The 24025-nt window shown below is 45.1% G+C and overlaps 1 protein-coding gene across 1 annotated transcript in view; it reads right to left on the reverse strand.

Moving 5' to 3' along the window:
• Positions 1 to 1852: 1852 nt before the first annotated feature.
• Positions 1853 to 24025, reverse strand: part of KIZ (kizuna centrosomal protein) — a 131135-nt gene continuing 108962 nt past the window's right edge. Inside the window, exons 11-14 of the mRNA XM_066386976.1 lie at positions 19245 to 19346; positions 16259 to 16355; positions 4381 to 4424; positions 1853 to 1995 (exon numbers count right to left, since the gene is read on the reverse strand). Of these exons, the coding sequence (XP_066243073.1) occupies positions 1892 to 1995; positions 4381 to 4424; positions 16259 to 16355; positions 19245 to 19346 (347 nt within the window). The 3' untranslated portion in view covers positions 1853 to 1891. The remainder of the gene's footprint in view (positions 1996 to 4380; positions 4425 to 16258; positions 16356 to 19244; positions 19347 to 24025) is intronic.

Raw genomic sequence — 24025 nt, forward strand, 5'->3', positions numbered from 1 at the left:
AAAACGAGTTAACTTGTGATGGTCAACAACGTGTTATTCTCTTCACCTTTTCACCCAGTCCCCAAACCCTCTCCCTCTGACAGCTGTCAGTCTGTTCTCTTTATCTATGAGTCTGTTTCTATTTTCTTCATTCATTTATTGTTCATTAGATTCCATATATAAGTGAAATCATATGGTACTTGTCTTTCTCTGACTGACATATTTCACTTAGTGTAATATTCTCCAGGTCCATCCATGCTGCCACAAAAGGTAAGATTTTGTTCTTTTTTATGGCCAAGTAGTATTCCATTGTGTAAATGTACCACTTTTTTTTAATCAACTCATCTATTGATGGGCACTTGGGCTGCTTCCAAATCTTGGCTATTGTACATAATGCTGCAGTGAAAACGGGGGTGCATACTGGTATATTCTTTTCAATGTGTTTCAGGTTTCTTTGAATAAATTCCCAGAAATGAAATCACTGGGTCATAAGGCAGTTCCATTTTTAATTTTTGAGAAACCTCCATACTGTTTTCTACAGTGGCTGTGCCAATCTGCATTCTCACCAACAGTGCACAGGGGTTCCCTTCTCCACATCCTTGCCAACACTTGTTTGTTGATGTATTGATGATAGCCATTCTGACAAGTGTGTAGTTTTAATTTTCATTTCTCTGATGGTTATTGATGTTGAACATCTTTTCATATGTCTATTGGCTATCTGTATATCCTCTTTGGAGAAGTGTCTATTCAGGTATTTTGACCTTTTTTAATGGGATTATTTTTTGGTTTTGAGTTCTTTATAATTTTGGATATTAATCCCTTATCAGATGTACTGGCAAATATATCTCCCATTCAGTGGGTTGTCTTTTCATTCTATTGATAGTTTTCTTCACTGTGCAAAAGCTCTTTACAGTAGTTTGATGTAGTCCCATTTGTTTATTTATTTCCCTAGCCAGAGGAGATATCCATATTAATTTTTGTTTACAGTGTGAGGTAGGGATCCAACTTCATTCTCTTGCATAAAAGTATCCATTTGTCCCAGCACCATCTGTTAAAGACACCAAACTTTCCCCACTGAATGGTCTTGGCACACGTGCTGAAAATTAATTGACCATAAATGTGAGGGTTTATCTTTGGCTGACCAATTCTAGATTATATATAAATCAATATTTCATTGATCTATCTGTCTGTGCCAGCACCACACTGCAGGTTTTTAGAAAGTTTAAAAATTGGGAAATATGAGTACTTTAACTTTTCTTTTTCAAAATTGTTTTGGCCTGACCAGGCAGTAGTGCAGTGGATAGAGCGTTGGACTGGGATGCGGAGGACCCAGGTTTGAGACCCCAAGTCGCCAGCTTGAGCATGGGCTCATCTGATTTGAGCAGAAGCTCACCAACTTGGACTCAAGGTCGCTGGCTTGAGCAAGGGGTTGCTCAGTCTGCTGTAGCCCCACAGTCAAGGCACATATGAGAAAACAATCAATGAATAACTAAAGTGTCACAACAAAAAAATAATGATGGATGCTTCTCATCTCTCTCCATTCTTGTCTGTCTGTCCCTATCTATCCCTCTCTCTGACCCTCTCTCTGTCTCTGTTAAAAAAAATTGTTTTGATAATTCTGGGTTCCTTGAATTTCCATATAAATTTTAGGATCAGCTTGTCAATTTCTAATGAGAAAACAATTTGAATAATGGTGGGCATGGCATTCATTACTTTGCTTTTTGATAATACCGAAAAATGAAGATGCTAGTTCATAATTGTGTCATAAAATTTCACTGGAATAGCAATGTGGTCCCAAGATTTCATATTAAACAATTAGAAAACTTAAAAAGACATGTCTATTTTGGAAATCACATGTGAAGACAGTGCTTGATTTGTTTAAAGACTTTATTTCAACAGCTGTTACAGCTTATTAGTCATAAAAATCATCAAAATCATCAGCAGATGTGTTATGGTTTCTAGGACGTAAAGCAGCTTCAATTTCTGAGTCACTGTCATCAGATTCACCCCAGAAGGCTGGAAGAGAAATCAGACAGTTGTTTAGCATCTCTGCACTCTGATCAGTCCAGTTTAATCAGCTGGACTGGGTAACTGAAATATTGGTCTGCAAAAGGCCTATGCAAATACCATGTGATGGTCTGACCAGACACACCCGGAATGCATGTCAATACTGTACAAATTTACCTATTTCACAGTATGCTCTATGTATTGTTGTGGAAAACACTTTGAAGAATATTTTCTTTTCCCTTCTGTTGTGTCCAACTCTACTGTAGGATTAGGCAGCAGAATTGGGTTAACACAGAATCAGGGTTACCTGGGTGTCTTATCAGGTCTGATATACCTCCTCACTCAGTTGCCTCTCTCCCTGCTTCTCCCTCTGTTCTTCACAAAAACAGAGAGGAGAAGGGGAGACATGGTGGAGGAATAGGTTTACACTGACACAGAGGTTTGGATACACATGGTTTCTTTGGAGGTAATCCTGGGAATGATAGGCTTGGGAGACTAGGAAACTGGGAGACTGGGAGAGTGACATGGACGAGAGGAAGACATGCAGGGCATTCATGAGCAGGCCTGGCAGGGTGACAGCAGGGGCTCAGTCCTGCACGGGCCCTCCGAAAGACTGCAGAACTTTTCTCAAATGGTCCCAAAGAAACATAAGGAAGTGAGACTTTTTATCCACCTGTAGGAATATGCTGCGAAGAATTAGATAGAGAGGCACCCTAGGGCTGAGTGGAGGAGAGTCCAGGGTCCTCTCTGACCCATCCTGAAAACAGTGCATGCTGGCAACAGCAAAACAGCAGGATAAGATTCAATAACAGAAACTGTTCAGGCTCTCAGAACAGATTAGAAGTCAGCATGCTCCTTGTCCTTTACTTCACCCCCTGAAAACTTCTGCTGTCTGCTTCCTTGAGTTACCTGTACTGGCTAATAAATATCTGAGTAAGGCTAGGGATGAGGCTTCAGTCCTTTGGTTGATGCCTCCCCTCAGCCCCTTGGAGCATGTCATCTGGTCTCCAAGTAGCTCACTGTTGTCACCACGCGACATCCACCAACTCCCATGTCTCATTGGTTGAGGGTTGTTCTTAACCAGGGCATCAACCCCTGGCATTTGGGCTTTCTCACAGGAGCTTTCTCTACTCGGGGGCCAGGCACAGCCCTCAGGTGGAGACACACAGCTGCCTGATACAGAAGGCCAAGGGCATGTCAGTGAACTGTTGTGGTGACCTCCAAAGTGACTAGACAGGATGTGGTGGTGCATACTGTCTGCTACACTGACAACTGCCATAACTACCAATATCTACCTGGCACGACCCGTCAGCTCTGTGATGACTTCATATATATAACCCCATTTAATCCTTCCACCAACCCAGTAAGTATTAATGTTTTTGTTTTACTGATCAAATCGAGGCTGTAGGAGGTTGTCACTGGCCAAATCAGTGTTAGTGGGTGGTCAAGCCAGGAGTCCCACCCAGGCGGTCTGACTCAAACCCATGCTGTCAATTACAGTCCACTGGAATGGGTTTAAGGAGACAGGGGTAGGGAGAGCCCAGAACCAGCAGGAAATATGCCAGTGTTAGAGTGAAGGCAGGGTTAGATTCCCCTTGTAAGCTGGGTGTTGAAGGATGAATAGGAGCCCACTAGGCTGAGAGGAAAAAAAAGGAACATTATACAGAAGGAATAACTTGAGCAAAGGCACAGAGGTACAAGTGTGGTGTATCTGAAAAAAAAGCTGGTTCTGATTGGACCCAAAGAGGACAAGACTTTGGGAAGAACGGGGCTGAAAAGTAGGGATGGGGCCAGACTACCAAGGGAGAAAGTTACAGACTTCGTCCAGGGGGTAGAGAAGGCATTGGCAGTTCTTCATCTGGAAGGTAGGAAGGTTAAATGAGGTTTTAGATGCTGGTGGGCAGGTGGAGGACAGTCAGGAGTTGGGGAAGAGTTGGATATGAAAAAGTCAGTGTGAGTCTTCTGCAAGAGGCCTGTCATGTCTTGAGCAGTGGGTATTGTCAGGCATTAATAGTGAGGATGGGGACAGAGGCTAGAAACACTTCACAGGTAGAATATACCGGCATTGGTAATCACTTCCATGTGGAGGTCAGGACGCCCTGCATGTTCATGCTTGCAAATTAAACTGCTATGTGGCTGTGACTTGTGGCACCCGTGTGTTCTCAGGTCATGCCTGTCACCGAAGTCCTCCAATCTCCTCAGAGACATCACCCCAGGAGAGCTGCAAGGCTGCCCTGTGAGCACAGGTGTGCTACACAGCCCTTACACACACACACACACACACACACACACACGTCACAAACAATTCTTTTTTTTTACAAATAATTCTTTTTTTACAAACAATTCTTTTGGTCAAAACAAAATGAAAGTCTGGTGTTCTGTTACTTCTCTTACCTTTAGATGTTAAGTTGGTAGGTAGTTTCTTTTTGTCTTCATTCCTGTTAAAGAAATAACCCAAGTTTCTAAAAAGAAGATAATCAGACTAATATTTTTACCATGAGCACTTTAGGGAAGAAGCACAAATGATTCACTGAAAGGCCAGAAATTTTACCTTTACCCTCCAACTTTTATTTTATTGTTATCCCTCCCCAACTTTTTTTTTTTTTTTCCTGAAACTGGAAATGGGGAGAGACTGTCAGACAGACTTCCGCATGCGCCCGACTGGGATCCACCCGGCACGCCCACCAGGGGCGATGCTCTGTCCACCAGGGGGCGATGCTCTGCCCCTCCGGGGCATCGCTCTGCCGTGACCAGAGCCACTCTAGTGCCTGGGGCAGAGGCCAAGGAGCCATCCCCAGCGCCCGGGCCATCTTTGCTCCAATGGAGCCTTGGCTTCGGGAGGGGAAGAGAGAGACAGAGAGGAAGGAGGGGGAGGGAGTGGATAAGCAAATGGGCGCTTCCCCTATGTGCCCTGGCCGGGAGTCGAACCCCGGTTCCCCGCACGTCAGGCCGACGCTCTACCGCTGAGCCAACCGGCCAGGGCTATCCCTCCCCAACTTTTAAAAGCAAAAGGAAAATGTCAGGACTGCTGTGGCCAGAGGTGCTGCTGATGCTTTGGTGGAGGGTCCTTATGCCACAGCATCGCTGTGTCCGCCCCCCGCCCTCCAGTCCCGGTGAGGGTGCGGGCTCCGCAGGCAGGCTGAGGCGCCCCCACGCTGCGGGCTGCTGCTGGAGGGGGAGGGGAGCGGGCCAGGAGGAGAGGCGACTCGTGGCAGTCTCCGGGAGACGGGGACTGCAGAGCTTCAGCACCTGCAGACAAACTGAAGAGAAACACCTCGAGTAGGGAGTTCAAGGTGTCGGGGTGCTAGGAGAAGTGGGCAGGAAGTTAAAATACTTATCTTCTCAAGCCAGTGAAATCAGCACTTAACAGTTTAACAGAGGAGTGCAAAATGAACTGTTTCCCGAAACACATTAACATGTGGTTGAGAAAAATGCACGTCTCCTAGAAACCGAGTTTAGGTCTCCGTGCACACAGGTGTAAAAATGCCAGCGTCTGGCATCGAGTACCTAGCAGTGTGCTTCCCAAAAGCCAACAAAACTGGAAACTGGCTCGGGGGACATGCCATCCTCAGTGCTCCTTTTCAAGAGCTTTTGCAACTTTAATGAATTTAAAAGTCCCCTTTGGGAGCATCATTCAATTTTTGAATTATACTTAAATTCTTTAAGGCTAATACTGTTAAAGAACAAAACTTCCACCGAGTACATCTGAAGCTCTAATTGGCTTTTCTGAACAAGGAAGGGATTGGGCAGCATCCCCTCAAGCAGGCAGAGGGGAACCCAGAAAGCAGTGCCAGGTGGAAGGCTATTACAGGCAGAACCTGGCTGGACGAGAAAGTTACCAGCAAAAGCAAAGAAAGGATTGCTTCAGGCAGTGTCATCTCCCTTTGGGGCAGGCAGGGTCTGCTCAGGCAAACTGCTTCAGATTCCCTTGGTTCATGGAGAGAACCCTGTGACAGACTACCTCACTGATACTAACCAGAAAATTCCAGACTGATTCATTAATATTACACTTCTGGAGAAGATTGAAACTGCAGGGAGTCAAGGTTTGATATAATAGGCTTTAGCACAAGCAACTCTATTAGGGACCTGTTTTCTCTTTAAAAATACTGAATGGTCAAAGGAGATATTAAACAAGAAACTGTTCTCATTTATAGCTTGCCATTTTGATTTGTTTTCTCGTGTTTTTGCCAAAGTCCTCGCACACACTTGGACAGACAGGCTATTTCACTTATAGCTTGTCATTTTGATTTGTTTTCTCGTGTTTTTGCCAAAGTCCTCGCACACACTTGGACAGACAGGCTATTTCACTGAGACAGAAACCATCCTCTCGGATGGGAAGAGCGCTAAGACAGACTCCGCGTGCACTGCCACAGCTCTGCCCGCAGCCAGGACCCGGGCTCCTGAGCACAACACCTGTGAACTCATCTTCTTCCCTTTGGGTCAAGTTTTGGTTAACCCAAGGCTTGAAAATCCACCTTTTGTCATAGCTGTCATGATTTAGATTTTTGTTTCTTCAGCAAAACAAGTTCCACTAAGGTATCGTCTTCTAGGCTCAGTATATGCTACTGCTCCTTTTATACTTGGTGCCTGTTTATTTGCTATGACCAATGAGTGGCCTGTGGCCTTTCCTCCATGAAGAGTGGATGGCTCCATGACCCTCTGAAAGGGTCCTGTGCTTACAACCACAGAGACTGCCAGTAAGGAGGGCACTGATATGGTACACTAAAAAACCCACCTTACATCAAATACAACTGTGGGTTGTATCTACTATTTCCCTACCTCCCATTTCGCGAAGTCACTGGACTAGGAGCTGGAGGGTTGATGGCTCATAAAGCACAAGTAGGGTGGAAAGAGGGGCTAGCTTGTCCGCGGTGGCCCAATAGTGAGAGCCGTGTGGGAGAGAGCAAGAGTGCTGCGGGCTGCGAGAACTGAGTCACAGGCAGGAGACGGGCGGCTGCCAATCCTCAAGGAAGCTAGGAGCCTCTGGACTCTGCCATGAAAGATGGACAGGGCTTCACAGGCTGGGACCGAGAAGCAGAAGGCCGTGGGAACAGATCCGTGGCAGCCAGGATCTGTTGACATATGTGCCGGACATATGTCCGATGCTTAGTTGCTAGCTCAAAGGCCCTCACGGTGAACACACCCATCCATTGCCAAATTCACGAACCTCCCAGAGTCCCTGCACCAGCTCCTTCTCCTGTCTCAGCCAATGGCACCCCAGCCCCTGGTCCGGTCTGAGCTGGCCCCGCTCCTCTGTGCTCCCACGCCCACTCAGCCCTTGGTCCCGCCAACCCACCCCTACTCTCCCCAAAGTCCACACTCTCCCTGTGTGTGACACCCGCTGGTCAACAAAACCAGTGTCTCTTGCCTGGACCTTATTTTTTAACCTTTGTGTCCCCTGCCTAGTGACACCACATCTCCCTTTTCCATTTAGTGGCAAGAGTGAGCTTTTTGAAACACAAATCTGTTCACTCCTCATCCTTGCTTAAACTCTTCAATGGCTCCCTCAGCTTTTAGCAGAACTAACTGAACAGCGCCTCTGAGGCTGATGCCCCAAACTCACTGGACCCTGTGCCTGCCCCATCCCATCACCAACCCCACCCTCCAACCTGCGAGCTCATCAAAGTTGCCGTCTCACTCCTAGTTGTTAACTGACCAACAGGTGATATCGGGCCTGTCAGCCCCACGCTGGCAGCCACATGCCTGTGTCAGCTCAGCTGGGTAGCCGGCTGCTGTGCCCTCAGTAGGGGCTCAGTGAGTATGTGTGGGATGATATAGGAACCTCACTAAGGATGGGGCCCTGCTTAAAGGCACCCAGTCATTATTTAATGATACATTATTCATTTGCATATTTCTACTTATTGTGTGAGTTCAGAATCATTATTCTCTACAAGAAACATGCTTCAGAATGAAGTGCATGTAGTTTGCCTACTGAGAAAGGTGGAGGGTGCTGTCAGAAGTGTCCTGTGCCATCCTCACAACAATGGGGGAATGCTGTCTCCCTCTGAGAAGCCATTTCTGCTAGGCAGTGTGACACTGCCATTCATGGCTAATGCGTATTGTACACAATTCTTAGAGGCAACATTTCTTTCTCTAGGTCACAGCTAATGTGTAAAGCTAAGACAAGTCCAAAGGGGATGGTGTGAGAGCTCTCTGTGGTGTGCTGTTCAGAGACAATTATTTAGCTCCTATCATAAATGAGAGAAGAACAAAAACAAAATCACTTCTGAAAACATAAGCAATGCGAGTTAGGGTGCAGGCATGGGACTTGGTCCGCACACTCCTCAGCTGGGCCGACACTCCTGCTGTCCTGTGCTTTGCGGCAGGGCTTGGCAAGGGTTGCTGTGAAGAGCCGAGGGTAAATGGTTCAGGTGGTGTGTGCCATTGGGTCTTGGTGACAATATTCAGCTCTGTGGCTGCAGCATGAAATGGCCGTGGACAGGGTGTGAATGAATGGACATGGTTATTTTCAATGAAACTCATTTACAGACATTGAAACTTGAATTTCCTATCATTGTCAAGTGTCTGCAGCATTTTTCTTTAGACTTTCCCCAATCATTTAAAATGTAAAAACTACTGTAAGCCTGCAGGTGCACAGAACCAGGCAGTGGCCGGGACCTGGCCCAGACTGCAGTCTGCCCAGCCTGCTGCCAGCGGGCCAACATGCTGGCCAGGGGCAAACCAGGTGGCCACTTTCCTGGTACTGTCTCTCATGGGTAACTCCTGGAGTCCAAGGTAGCAGACTTGGCATTTCCCCCTAAAAGGTGACAGTTAGACCGGAGGTCTTAATGAAAAATAAATCATTTTCCGGTAAGACACCGCAGATACATCTTTTCTCATCCTTGCTAAACTTAACTAAGGTTGGCCAGGGTCTTATAGAACAGGTTTTATTCTAAGCTCAGCACCTGGTGCAGAATGAATTCCTGTGTATGTAATCAGGACAGAGGATAGTAATGAAAACAGTGAAAATTATGAGTGTCAACTGCCCATTTCATTTGAACAAACGGCTAATACTACTAGAAATAGTTGACATAAATACAAAATTAGATGGCAGGACATCTGCAAGTATTGTTTTGTTTGGTGGAGCCAGCAAGTAGAGGCAAAAATGAGATTGGTAAAATCTACAGGTCTCTAAGAATGTAATCCACTATTACATTAGAGCAGAATATTTATGGATTAGGAACCCAGTGCCTTCATTGTATGAGCAGGGAGCCCAGAGAGGTAGACGGATATGTTCTAAGACACACAGACGGCTTGGTGGTGGGCAGAAGTAGATCAAAATATTTTCCCCAGCACGCAAAATGCACAGGTTGCAAACATCTGTCTCCACGGGGATTTGCGAGAAGGGGTAAAACAGTAGTGTTAGGGAAACTTGGGTAGATGGAAATAAATGGTCCCTGTCCCAGTGTGTGACTTGTGGGAGTTGCTTTCAGAAGCTGGACCAGGGTCAGCTCTAGGGCCAGACAGTCTCTACTCCCATTGCTCAGCTCTGCCCACCACATGGCTCCGGGCAAGTTTCCTACCTTTCTAAGCATCCATGTTCTTGTTTGTAAAACGAGGGGTAGCGTCTCGTTGCAGCGTTCTAATGACCAGAGCCTGGCCAGAGTCCGTGCACAGCAAGCTTCGGAAAGCAGCACTGTGGCACTGTTTAGACCTTTGGCTGAACAAAGGCATGCATTTGCTTTAGCTTCGTGGGTTCCAAGTAGACGTGACAAACACTCAGGCACAGGGGGCCAAGCCAGTGTGAGGTTTGGGGACAGATTGAGAGGAGGAAACAGACCCACGATGTACGTGTCCTCCTGGAGGAGTCCGGCGGAGGAGCAGTGAGGGTGGGGCGGACAGAGAAATGCTTCCAGCAGGTGGTCCAGAAGCAGTGGTTTGTCTCTTCCTTACTCACGCGAGGATCACTGATGACATTGTGCACCGGGCTCCGGGCTGGGGCCGCAGCAGTGAGGACCACCGATGACACTGTCCATCGGGCTGGGGCCGCAGCAGTGAGGACCACTGATGACACTGTGCATCGAGCTGGGGCCTCAGCAGTGAGGACCACCGATGACACTGTGCATCGGGTTCTGGGCTGGGGCCTCAGCAGTGAGGACCACCGATGACACTGTGCATCGGGTTCTGGGCTGGGGCCTCAGCAGTGAGGACCACCGATGACACTGTGCATCGGGTTCTGGGCTGGGGCCTCAGCAGTGAGGACCACCGATGACACTGTGCATCGGGTTCTGGGCTGGGGCCACAGCAGTGAGGACCACCAATGACACTGTGCACCGGGCTCCGGGCTGGGGCCGCAGCAGTGAGGACCACCGATGACACTGTGCACCGGGCTCCGGGCTGGGGCCGCAGCAGTGAGGACCACCGATGACACTGTGCACCGGGCTCCGGGCTGGGGCCGCAGCAGTGAGGACCACTGATGACACTGTGCATCGGGCTCTGGGCTGGGGCCGCAGCAGTGAGGACCACCGATGACACTGTGCATCGGGCTGGGGCCGCAGCAGTGAGGACCACAGATGACACTGTGCATCGGGCTGGGGCCGCAGCAGTGAGGACCACCGATGACACTGTGCATCGGGCTGGGACCGCAGCAGTGAGGACCACCGATGACACTGTGCATCGGGCTGGGGCCGCAGCAGTGAGGACCACCGATGACACTGAGCATCGGGCTCCAGGCTGGGGCCGCAGCAGTGAGGACCACCGATGACACTGTGCATCGGGCTGGGGCCGCAGCAGTGAGGACCACCGATGACACTGTGCATCGGGCTGGGGCCGCAGCAGTGAGGACCACCGATGACACTGTGCATCGGGCTGGGGCCGCAGCAGTGAGGACCACCGATGACACTGTGCATCGGGCTCCGGGCTGGGGCCGCAGCAGTGAGGACCACCGATGACACTGTGCATCGGGCTCTGGGCTGGGGCCGCAGCAGTGAGGACCACCGATGACACTGTGCATCGGGCTCCGGGCTGGGGCCGCAGCAGTGAGAACCACCGATGACACTGTGCATCGGGCTCCGGGCTGGGGCCTCAGCAGTGAGGACCACCGATGACACTGTGCATCGGGCTCCGGGCTGGGGCCGCAGCAGTGAGAACCACCGATGACACTGTGCATCGGGCTCCGGGCTGGGGCCGCAGCAGTGAGAACCACCGATGACACTGTGCATCGGGCTCCGGGCTGGGGCCGCAGCAGTGAGGACCACCGATGACACTGTGCATCGGGCTCCGGGCTGGGGCCGCAGCAGTGAGGACCACCGATGACACTGTGCATCGGGCTCCGGGCTGGGGCCGCAGCAGTGAGAACCACCGATGACACTGTGCATCGGGCTCCGGGCTGGGGCCGCAGCAGTGAGGACCACCGATGACACTGTGCATTGAGGCCCGGGCGAGGCCGCTGCAGCAGTAGCCAGGGCACACTTGACCTCTGCCGCGGGGCTCTCATGCCTCCGCAGAGAAGGACACCAAGATAACTGTGACACAGGCCAGAAAGGACAGTTGTGGGTGGGCTGAGACTTGGGGCAGTGGGGTTGGGGGGTAACATTCCAGATCGCAACATGTACCAAGAGCCCACAAGCTCTCATTGAGTTCAGGGCCAGGAGCCAGACACCCTGCAACCGGCACAGGGAGGCAGTCAGGTAAGAAACCCAGTACGGCAGACACTCTGTGCGCTCACCCAGGCCCTGCTTCCTGCAGACTGTGAATGCAGAGTGCATGTGCAGAGATGGAGGCATCAAAGATGACTGCAAGAGTCTCTTTTTGAAAACGTGTATATAAACCTCCCCCTCTCCCATACACGCATGCAGATAAGTCTATGAAGTATGTGATTCTGCAGCTATGGTATGTAAGGCAGTGCAGAGGTGAGGGCAGTTGTGCAACTGGTTTTTATAAAGAAGTGACCTCTGAGTGAATGGTGGAGCTACATACTGAGGATCACTCACTCAGGAACTCCAATGGTTATTGAGCACTGGTGATGGAGAAAAGCCCCCAAACCTCAGTGAGGAGTTCAGGGGATAAAAGAAAGAGCCACCGGGCCAGAGCCTCTGCTTAGGAAACTCTGTGAAGGTTGAAAGTGAAGCCTGGATAATCTAGCAGGCGCCAGTCAGGTGAGAGCAGGCAGCAGCATCCCAGCAAGGGGGTAGGCATACGGGTCAGCACACAGGACATACATGCTGTGTGAGGAAGTGACTCACGTCCCACCTGTGAGCACAGGGACCTGGGGGAGGCTGGGAGGGCGCTGCAGAGTGTCTGCCACTTGGTGCTTGAGGAGGTGTAGGCCACGGAACTCCTACTGGCAGCAGCATAGGTAGCCCTGGCTGGGGTGTCGGACACTCATTCTTGGCTTATAGGGAGGAGGAATTTGGAAGGAGGAGGAATTTGGAACACAGCAGACCTGGGGGATGTCCTAATGTTAGTAACACTCTGACTCTTAACCTCATGGTATATATATACATATATATCTATTTTTTAAAAGAAAAATATATTCATAGCCCATTAACAAACTACCCAAGTTATTGTGACTTTGAGGCCACGTCAGTTGAGTTTGGCAATATGACTCTGAATGCCCTGCCAAGAACGTGCTCTATGGTATTGGGGACAACGAGGAAAGGCTCCAGCGGGACATGTCCTTTCGGTTCTAGGGTCTTGCTGCAAGCCCGAGAATAACTAATTTATGAGAATTTGTGATATCTAGACTCTGAATTCTGTAATTTTCAGTGATTTTGAATGTTAGTTAAAAATCAGTAATGAAATGTCTCACACAGCATCTTCAGCTACAATTTTCCTCAAACTGGACATGTTTCTGAAAAATGAAAGGCAGAAATATTCCAAAAAGAAAAATCCTAGTGAGTATGCCAACAAACTCTGTAAACACTAATTTTAAGTTTTAGAGTCAGACCAAAGTCTGAGAGTCAAATTCAACAAAGTCTGAGCGCCCCCTGATGGTTAACCAGGGGCCCTGCAGAAGATGCAATTTTTTAGCTGCCTGGGGCCAACTTGTAACTAACTCCTTCCCTTCAGCTAATCAAGCAATTGTTCTTTCGTGGTCTGTGTAGAAAAAAGTAAAGTACATTCATTTATGATGAAAAGCATGGGGATTGTTTTTGAAGCTACTAATTCAGTAGAATTTAAGGAGAATGCAGATTTATTAAGCCAAAGATGGAGATGGGGGCTTTTACATGAGAACCTAAAGGACGTCAGGAAAACCTTATTTTTATTTCTCTGTGATCCTCCTACCACCCCAGGAGGAAATGGCACAGTGGCCAGGCAAGGAGATACCACAGCCCCACCAGAACATCAGCTGCAGTGTGGCGCCCTCCACTGGCCGCTCCCGTGGCTGCAGGGCTGGCACAGAATGCCACCCACGGAGGCCCTGCCAGGGTGCCTGCTGATGGTTGGGTGACCTCTGTTACCTTTCCCCCAGGCAATTATGTTGTAAGCACACATTTTTTTTTCTTTTGGTAAAACGTTATCTTGATCCAACCAGTACACTGAAGTTACACGACAGGCTGTTAAAATATACTCTCCATTGAATGAATTGGACCAGGAGAGTGAAAACCGCTTCCTGGGGAAGGTAAAGCAAGACAATGTCTGCAGAGAGGAAGCTCTGGCATGCACCCTTGAACAAAAGGGAACAAGTGGTCTTTACTTGGAGAACGGCTTCCTATTAGGACTCACTCCTTCGTACATTATGCCTTTCATCCCCACTCAACCACAAAATGATTTTGCTGAAGCAAATACAATGGTAGAAAAAGATTTACACTGAAAGAATCTTTAATAATAAACTGTTGCCGATCTGCCTGCTTGCCTGTGATTTATAATACAATAAACATCGGATTCTATTACGGCTCGTGCACTGAAGCTGCTGCTCTGGAAAACGGAATATGAAAGCCCCGGACCCCACCACCATCACAAGGAAATGAGCATGTATAAATGTGCTAAGAGTATCTCTTTGCATCTTTTATAGCTTGTGTGTATTAATCTGTAACGCTTATTAAGAAAGCCATTGCTATGCAAAGCAGCACCCAATCCCTTTCTCTGGCTTTTCAACAGAGTGCACTGTTTAGCCAATAGGACGGACCCTCTGGCCCTCATTCTGCATTCATAGCAGGCAACATTTGCACAATGTATCTCTCAAAGGCGGCTGAAAAGAAGGCCTTAATACTCATGTAAACAACTGCAAACCAATTACTTAATGAATCAGACTCACACATAATGAGGTGCAGACAAAGAGCTATAAATGTATTTTTGCGCCCAAGCTGCTGCTTTAAAGTAAAATCCCTCAGCTGTGGTTTGGGCTTAACTGGCACATCATAATTATTGTCTCTAGGACATCAGAGGAAGCCTTTTTTTTTTTTTAGGTCCAGCAGGATTTTTTTTTTTTTTTTTTTTGAGGTTGCTCATCAGCTCACTGACAAAATAGAGCAAAGAAGAATTTTTAAAAGTGCTACAGCAGCACTGCACTGTTATGTTTATTCTCAAGTACTGGTTTCGAGACCACTTGTAAAAGCAATAAAGCACGAGGAGTGACTGCAGTAAGTGGAATCTTTAAATGTAAGCCTCTAAGAAATTTCAGTGAGTCCAGGCACAAACAGCAAAATGGGGCTCTCCAAGGCCCGGTGGCACAGGAACAACACCCAAGCCAGCACAAGAACAAAACCAGAAAGATCCAACCCAGTACTCGGCACCCAGACCTTTTCCTCACTGGATCACAACCATGGCTTCCTTGAAGACTTTGTTTTTAATTAAAGGGGTGATATGATTAATTGTAATTTATTTAGAAAATTAATTTCACGCAGAAACAACAGGAATAACAAAAGGCCCCTGCCTCAAACTGAAGAAGAAAAATGTTTGGTTTTATAATGAAATAAAGGTATATGACATGAAATGATCAGGCTGAGAAAATGTCCTCCAACTGCTTTCTGAATGTATTTAAAAATTACCTGAATACAGATAAAGTTTAAAAAGAGTCAAATTTTTAATGCTTCTAAAATATAAATAAAAATATACCTGAAACCTGTATAATTATGTAAACTAGTGACACCCGAATAAATTCAACTCAAAATAAATAAAATATAATAAAAACAAACAGTTCTAACCATCTTTAAAAATTAAACGCATGTATTATTATGCCACATGGTAACATTAAGCCCTAAAAACTACCTGTAAAATTTGCCTTTTAGAATTGAATTTATAGTATAATCATAAAAATATAATACTTTAATACTCTTCCTCTCTCACTGCTTTCAAAAACATGGATGAAAACCCAGATATTAAAGATAATAATTTCCGATAAATAATTCCCTAAAATTGAACTCTTTAGGTTTCTAAAAGCAAGACTTCAATTTCAGAAAATCAATCTTATTTTATATTCCAGGTGTTAAAAATATTGTAATATTTTTCAAAATATAAATAAAAAAAGGATTTTTTTTTCATTTAAAAATACTGTTTTTGGATCTAATTATTTTATCTTATGGGACACTAGAAATGTAAAGTTTCTGTTTTAAAATTTCACTGAGGTAAACAGTTTATTCAAATGTAATGCAATCATCTGAAGAACTTTTTAAAAGACATGTTACTACAAAAGGAAACTTCTGTTTTAAATATTTATCCCCAAGCCAAAAAGGAAGGTATTTCATCAGATGATTGTTTCTGTTCGCACCTATAAATTGCTCCTAAGTGACTCAGTGCCACTGCGTGACCAGTATTTCACGTTGCTGACAAATCCAGCACAGTTCACTTTTCATTGCTAGAAAACCATACAAGTGCTACAGTTCAACACGTGAAAAAATAACTTTTGTTTTTTTATGGAAAATAAGAAAGTATTAGAAAAGGAAAGTATAATGTAGCCCCGATAGTGAGTTAAAAAAGAAAAGTACAAACACAAATACCCAGCAACTGCTAGTCTCTATATCAGCTGTCTCAGAAAGAAGAAACAGGCCACTTATTTCCTTTAAGGCCCCTGTTTCTCTCTGCCCTTTCCCATTGTGTGGTCTCTAAGCAGCCCTACTTCGAGCAGCTGTAGATGCTAATTTGTGGTTCACTGAGGTGTCAATTGAACCTTAAACCAAGGAAACAACAGCTGCAAAACAATACTTGGCTCTGGTGCAAATATTTTCAAAGGTAGACTAAACTTTCACTGTTATTTTATATAAACAAAAACCCAAACTATAACCTTCCATCAAGTCACATGACAAAATAATATGAAGCTTAGGTTTGATTCATTGCATAGTGACATTTCTCATCTTGTTGCCACTATTCAGAAAGGCTTTCATGACTTTACCTTGACAAAGGACTTCCTTTGCAAGATGAAAAACTACCTTCCAAAGTGATTTTGTTCGTTGTCTTTGTCTTCAGTGCACCACTGCCAATGTTCAAACCTGTGACAGGCACAAACAGGAGAGGAGCGTCAGCCTCCATGCTGCAGCGGACTGCTGAAGAAAGAGGGACCTAACAATCACTTTGGGAAAACAAACATCAACAGAGGAAGATGCTGTCCAAGCTGCGGAAAGCAAGGGTGCCTCCGAGACAAGGGATAACATGTTGGTAGAATACTGAAAGGAAGTGGGGAGGGAGTGCCAGTGATACACAAGAACCCACAAAAAGTAAAAAATAAAATTCAAAGAACAACATCTTAAATTACCAAGATGCACATGCACATGTAAGCACATGGGTCTCAGCTATGGCATCAAGCTCTCGATGATTCACATTGTTATAACACAGGCACCAAGATAATGGGTGCTAGGAACCAAGTCTCAGAAATAAATGACACTCCTTGATGGCAGGTGGCCACACCACCCACCTTTAAGTCCCTCTGCCAATTCCTCTATTGATCCATCTTGTAGAGGTGAGACTGACTCTCCACTAAGCACCAGCTCTAACCAGCCTAGAAAAGTTGATGGGGAAGATGAGCAATCCACCTCTTTCCCTGGAGCTGGGAAAAACCCTGAGGCCCCAGCTTGCAGGGCCATTCCTCACCTGTGCCTCTCAGCCTTGGATGTGTCTGTTACAAGTCTGATTTTTGTTTCTATTTTGAGAGGGGGTGAGGGAGAGAGAGGGAGAAGCATCAACTCGTTGCTCCACTTAGTTGTGCACTGACTGCTCTTTGCATGTGCCTTGACTGGGGATGGGACAGGCAACCCCGGGCTTAAGCTGGAGACCTCAGGTGTCAAACTAGCAACTTCAGTGTTCCGGGCTGACAGTTTATCCACTGCGCCACCACTGGTCAGGCGTAAGTCTGAGTCTTAACTGGCAGTTGCCCAAGATCACACATAGAGTGCACAGGCACCTCGGAGGGAATTTGCTGTTCCTAAACTGTAATCTGCTTGCCTGCATATAGCCTCTGCAGCAGAATGATTCTCTTGCTAAAACATGTCCATGTTCAGCTTGAACAGGGTCTGTACGTGCTTAACAGGACCAGGTCATTTCAGGTGTGAAAACAAAGGCACAAGGTTTATATGGTTTTCTTTAGAGACAGGTCCAGAGACGAAGACCTAAGATATCTGATGCAGAGAGTAACTGAAACATGCACTGCTTCAATAGTTAGATCTGGGGGTGGCCGTGAGTTCTGAGCGCACATCCCAACATGGCCTGAAGCAGCTCTGTGAAGTTTAATGGGCACTTGGCTCCCATTTCCCTCTGCCTTCCCAGCCTACTTCCTGCTTCTTTCTGGGGCTCAGAGAAGTCCCTAGGGTCAGAGTGAGAATTAGAATGAAAAATAAATGCATGATCAAATGTAAAATAAATACCAGAGGCAGTATGTAGCTGCAATGACAGCCAACACTATTAAAACCACTTCTAAGATCCCAATGGTGAAAATTTTGGAGTCTTGCAAAGTGCATGGTTTAAGTTTGAGTGAGGAGTGAGAAGACTAAATCTAGGGGTGCTTGACTACAAAACCTGTAAAGTATCGCTTCATTTATAAATTAAGAAAAATATGTTAATTACTAATATATTAATAGTACTATAATTTTGGTTCATATCCAATGGACTATAATTTATATCAGATTTACTCATCCTTTGAACCTGTCCAATTCTCCATCTAAAGCATACTTACCAAAAACAAATTTGTGGAGTCATCTTCCAAACTATGTTATATCTACTAACCAGCCATAATGCTCAGGAAGGGATATCACCCTCCTGGGGCCTCATTTGTAAAATGAGGGGGCTGGATAAATACTTTCTAAGATCCCCCTGGGTTCGAATTCAGTGACACAAATGTGAAGGTGATTAAAAGCAAACATTTAAGGGCTCATAAGTGTTATATCTCTCCAAAGTGATGAAGACCTCCATTAGGAGCAGAGGCCTTGCTTTATATCTCGACAAACTACAATGTCTCATGATTGCAGAATTCAAATACCCAGCACCATCCACACCACCAGCCCTCCGTGGTGTTCTTTAACAGGCACAGTGCTGGGTGCAGAACCTGCAGTGGCTCCCTGACTCCTCAAAACAACCAAAATAACTTTGTAGCAACTGATTCTAACATTAATATCTAGGAAATAGCTCTTCAAAGACAAGTCCGATGAACCATAAGTGTGTCCCTCAAAACTCTGTCTGTCTGGTGAACACATCTTTGAGACAATTGGGAAATCAGAATACAGACAGGGAGTTATGTGATGCTAAGATATTGTTCATTCTGAAAGGTGAAATTATAGCACAGTGCTTTATGTCAAAGTGCACTTGCTTCTGGATTAGTCTATTTACTTTCACAAAGGGAACTGAGGTGACTTATACTAAAAAAGGGTGTAATAAAATAAAAACACCAAAAAATAATAAAAATACAATAATAAAATAGTATAAGAAAACAGAAAAAATTACACTTAAAAGAAATATCCTCGATTGAAGAAACTACAGTTAAGCTTAAACTAGTTTTTTACTGGGGTTTAGTCTTTTCAAATAAAAAACCTCAAATATCCCAAAATTCTGGTGAGGGAGGGTGCCCTAGGATGCTGCTGCTGCCAGTGATGATTAAGAAGTTGGAAGATGTGGAAAGAAGAAAAATGTAGAGTGTCTCCTGAGGTACTTAGTAATGAGTTACTATTAGAACACACACAAGTAGGATCCAAGGGTCTGCAAAGCACTACCACCTTGATGAGGGGCCAGCACATATCCAGGAAGGGAGACTTTTCCAAACTCCAGTTCATTAATGATTGAAAAAGTACTGGCTCATTCTGACCAGGTGACAGTTTGTTACAAACTCCACAAACCATCAAAAGAATGATCACCCTTTCCTGAACATTTCAAGTGCTGAATCTGCCCTTCCTTACCTGACAGGTGTGACACAGAAGCATCCTTCTGGAATCTGTCTTCAGTTTGATTTGCATTATCCTGAAGGGTAGACTGCTTCAGCAACTGGTAGGCTTTTGTTTCTATAAAGATTACAAAAAAGGTACAGATAACTGTATATCTACATGAGAAAGAAAGAAGTTAGACCCTTACTTGACACCATTCAGAAACATCAACTCAAAAATGATTACAGAATTAAATGTAAGATGTAAAACTATTACATTCTTAGAAGAAAACAGGATAAAAGCTTCAGGACAGTGGATTTGGCAATGGTTTCTTAGGTACCAAAAGCACAGTCAACAAATTAAAAAAACAAAAAAATAGGACTAAATCAAACTTAAATTGCTTGTCAAAGGAAACAATAAACAGAGTGAAAGATAACCTACGCATGGGGGAAAATAATTGAAATAATATATTAGATAAGGGTTAATAATCAGAACATATAAGGAACTTATATAGCTTGATAATAACAAAAGATAAATAACCTTGATTAAAAGATAGGTAAAGGACTCAAATAGACATTTCTCTAAAGATATATAAATGGCGAATAAGCACATGAAGATATTCAAAATCATTAACATTAGGGAAATGTAAATGAAAACCACAATGAGTTATCACCTAATACCCATCAGGATAGCCACTATGTATATATTTAAAAACCCAGAAAGTAACAAGTGTGGTTGAGAATGTGAATAAGTTGGAACCCTTGTGTACTGTTAGTTGGAACAATAAATGGTACAGACACTATGGAAAATAGAACAGAGCTTTCTCAACAAATTAAAAACAGAATTTCCGGCCCTGGCTGGTTGTCTCAGTGGATCAAGTGTTGGCCTGGCGTATGGGCTTCCCAGGTCTGATTCCCGGTCAGGGGACACAAGAAAAGTGACCATCTTCTTCTCCCCCCCCTCTCCCTTTTCCCCTCCCACAGCCAGTGGCTCAATTGGTTCGAGTGTGGTCCCGGGCACTGAGGATAGCTCGGTTGGTCCGAGTGTGTCAGCTTCAGGAGCTAAAAATAGCTCAGTTGATTCGAGCATCGGCCCCAGATGGGCATTGCCAGGTGTATCCTGGTCAGGGCGCATGTGGGAGTCTGTCTCACTATCTCCCTTCCTCTCACTTAAAAAAAAATAGAATTACCATATGATCCAGCAATCCCAATTCTGGTTACATATCCACAAAAATGAAAACAGGATCTCAAAGAGTAACTGGCACACCTGTGTTCATCAGCATTATTCACAATAGCAAAGAGGTAGAAGCAACCCACATGTCCATCAATGGTTGAATGGATAAAGAAAATTTGGCGCGCGCGCACACACACACACACTAGAATATTATGCCTCAGGAATAAACCCTGAGGACATTATGCTAAGTGAAATAAGCCAATATTGTATGATTCCATTCATATAAAGTACCAAAAGTGGTCAAAATCATAGAGACAGAAAGTGGAAAGTGATTGCCAATGGCTAGGTGAAAAGGAGGTATTAGTGTTTAGTGGATCAAGTACTTCATTATTGCAAGATGAAAATTTCTAGAGATCTACTGCACAAAAATATGAATATACTTAACACTACTGACTATATATTTAAAAATAGTTAAGACAGTAAATTTAGTGTTAGGTATTTTTTACATAATTAAAAAAAAAGCAGTGACCAGATATCTCAATTCATCTATGACAATTCAGGTGTAGGTTTGTTGTCTCAGTAAAATTATTAATAGGATTCCCTTTTGTTATCAAAGTTTCCTAGTTTAGATAATAAATTATATGGTCACTGTACTTAAGAGACATATAAACCAAATACAAAGCAAAGGCATAATTGGGCTACTAATTAAAAAAAACAAACAGACAAACAAAACAATGGTTAAAAAAATATTTGATCACTGATTGTTTATTTGATGATACTGGTAAATTATTGTTTTACATGTGAAAAAAATACACAGAGATACTAAATTTTCTACTATGTAGAAATAAGTTTCTTAAATTCTTCCTATGATGTTACTACTTTTCAAATGCATGCAAAGTATTTTTTGAACTGCCCCTTTTTAGGTACTGTAAAAACAAGAAACAATTTAGTTGAACCTAGTTTTTAAGAATCAAAGACAAATTGTATGAGTTTGTCTGAGGCGGCCAAATTCTATTCATTATTCTGAATGGGCTAGGATAGGTTCAACTAATGGTAAAATGGCTTCTCTCTGCCCCGGGGCCTTGCAGAAGCCACTGCAGAATGAACCAGAAAAAACAGCACTGGATTTGATGTCTCTGGAGCAGTCCCTGCCCTGCCTCTCAGGCTCTCCCACTTGAGTGCGGGTTTCTAGGCTGCGTGAATGGCAGGAGCATTGGGAAGAACAGTAGCAGCAGCAGGATGAGCTCAGAGACCCAGAGCTGAGAAAAATCTAACCGATGCTTGTCACAGGGACAGAGAGAGCACATGCAGGGAGCAAAGACAGGTGTGCCAAAGGATCAGTAGCTCCCGGACCAGGACATATGAAGCAATAAAATATCCCCTAATTTTTGTGAGCAGTCTAGTATCTACTGCAAGTTAACACTGGGAAGACTGTTGGGAAGAACGATGCATAAAGATCACATATGTAAAGGACCCAAGTGGCACAACCTTGCCCATTCCCTCAAGTCTCAGGGCTACTTGGATGAAATGGAGGGTAGAGAATTAGAGTTTTAGTACAGACGTAAAAACAGCATCCATGTTCACATCTTCAATGTGGCCATGGATAAAAGGATTCCGGCTCTATGTTAGCAACCCGAGGCTGGCAATGAGACACCTTCCTACTTTTGCTGATCCAATTCAAGAACTTAACTACAACCCCTTATTACTGGATTAAAACTATCACCACACTAAAGAATAAAAATATAACTTTTCTTGCCTTACTGAGAATCAGTCAGGATAGAAATAAGTATTTAAAATGAGCATATGTTGGTATATTAAATGCTATATAATTAAAATATGTACAAACAGGGACTCTTAATTCTGAAAATAATAAATTCTAAGGTAATACTTTTTACATTGCTAGATTGTGAAGTCAGTTTGGCACACGGGAACTAGTGTTTAGAAAAATGTGATAAACAAACTACCAGATGCAGTGCATGCAGAGGGGAAAGCGCTGTGCTGTACAACCTCTGCTGGAGTGTGCCGAGTACTGGCCTAGGCAGCGTGCAGGGAGGGGGCTAGGGTGAAGTGGAGAAGGGCCTGGGGCGGGGGAATAAATGGTGATGGACAGAACCGTGACTTGGGGTAGTAAACACACAATACAGTGTCCAGAGATGTGTTGTGGAATTAACCACAAGCTGTGCACCTGAAATCTGTATAGTTTTGTTAACCAGTGTCATCCCAATAAATTCAATAAAAAGGAAAAAAAGGTGTTTCTTGCTGTGGGCTAGTCCCACTGTCCTAGGATAGTTGCACCAGGACGGCATCATAACACTCTCCAGTGAACCCTAATATGTATTTCACTTCTGGTTTGTGGTAAGATAATTTTGGGGGGTTATTTTTTTTTCTTTTTTCTGAAGCTGGAAACGGGGAGAGACAGTCAGACAGACTCCCGCATGCGCCCGACCGGGATCCACCCGGCACGCCCACCAGGGGCTACGCTCTGCCCACCAGGGGGCAATGCTCTGCCCCTCCCGGGCGTTGCTCTGCCGCAACCAGAGCCACTCTAGCGCCTGGGGCAGAGGCCAAGGAGCCATCCCCAGCGCCCGGGCCATCTTTGCTCCAATGGAGCCTTGGCTGCGGGAGGGGAAGAGAGAGACAGAGAGGAAGGAGGGCGGGGGAGTGGAGAAGCAAATGGGCGCTTCTCCTATGTGCCCTGGCCGGGAATCGAACCCGGGTCCCCCGCATGCCAGGCCGACGCTCTACCACTGAGCCAACCGGCCAGGGCCTTGGGGGGTTATTAAAATCAAAGACAGAGTGTCTGATTTCTAAAAGACACTGAATCACTGTAAAAGAGGTGAAAGTGCTCTGCTTTGCTTTTATTTTTATAAAGGTCAACTAAGAAGTTTTTCAGCTTTTAGAATGTAAGTCCTGAGCTTACTGACCATATACTATTTCTGCATTCAATTAAATTTATTTACGCAAGGAAAAGTAGCAAAGAGAATTTTTTGTATGTGTGTGTGACAGAGACAGAGAGAGAGACAGAGAAAGGTACAGACAGGGACAGACAGACAGGGAGAGAGATGAGAAGCATCAATTATATGTTGTGGCACCTTAGTTGTTCATTGATTGCTTTCTCATATGTACCTTGACCGGGGGGCTACAGCAGACCGAGCAACCCCTTACTCAAGACAGAAACCTTGGGCTCAAGGTGGTGAGCCTTGCTCAAACCCGATGAGCCCGCGCTTAAGCCGGAGACCTTGGGGTTTTGAACCTAGGTCCTCTGTGTCCCAGTCTGACGCTCCATCCACTGCACCACTGCTTGGTTAGGCAGAAATTTTTTTGAAAAGAAAAAAAAAAAGAGTTGTTTATTGATAAAGGTTTCTGATGGCTGGAGTTAGGGTGCCTCTGTCTCCTGTGTGAAGGTAAGTCATTTGACACTATTGAGCTGGTTCTCATGCTTCTCACAACCAGGAAAATGTGCTAGTTGTTTTCAGGAGAGGATTTTTGTGAGAAATATCAAGCTAGTGGTTGTGACATTAATTTTAGATTTGGGAGGATTAGATATTTTGTCCACATACAAGGCAGACTGATATTACTGGTCTGAGTCTAGCAAGGAAGGAATGTGAAGTCATTCTTAGCAGCAAGGGGCCACTTCACTCCTC

Source organism: Saccopteryx leptura, chromosome 5 (assembly GCF_036850995.1).
Source record: "Saccopteryx leptura isolate mSacLep1 chromosome 5, mSacLep1_pri_phased_curated, whole genome shotgun sequence".
Taxonomy (NCBI): Eukaryota; Metazoa; Chordata; class Mammalia; order Chiroptera; family Emballonuridae; genus Saccopteryx; species Saccopteryx leptura.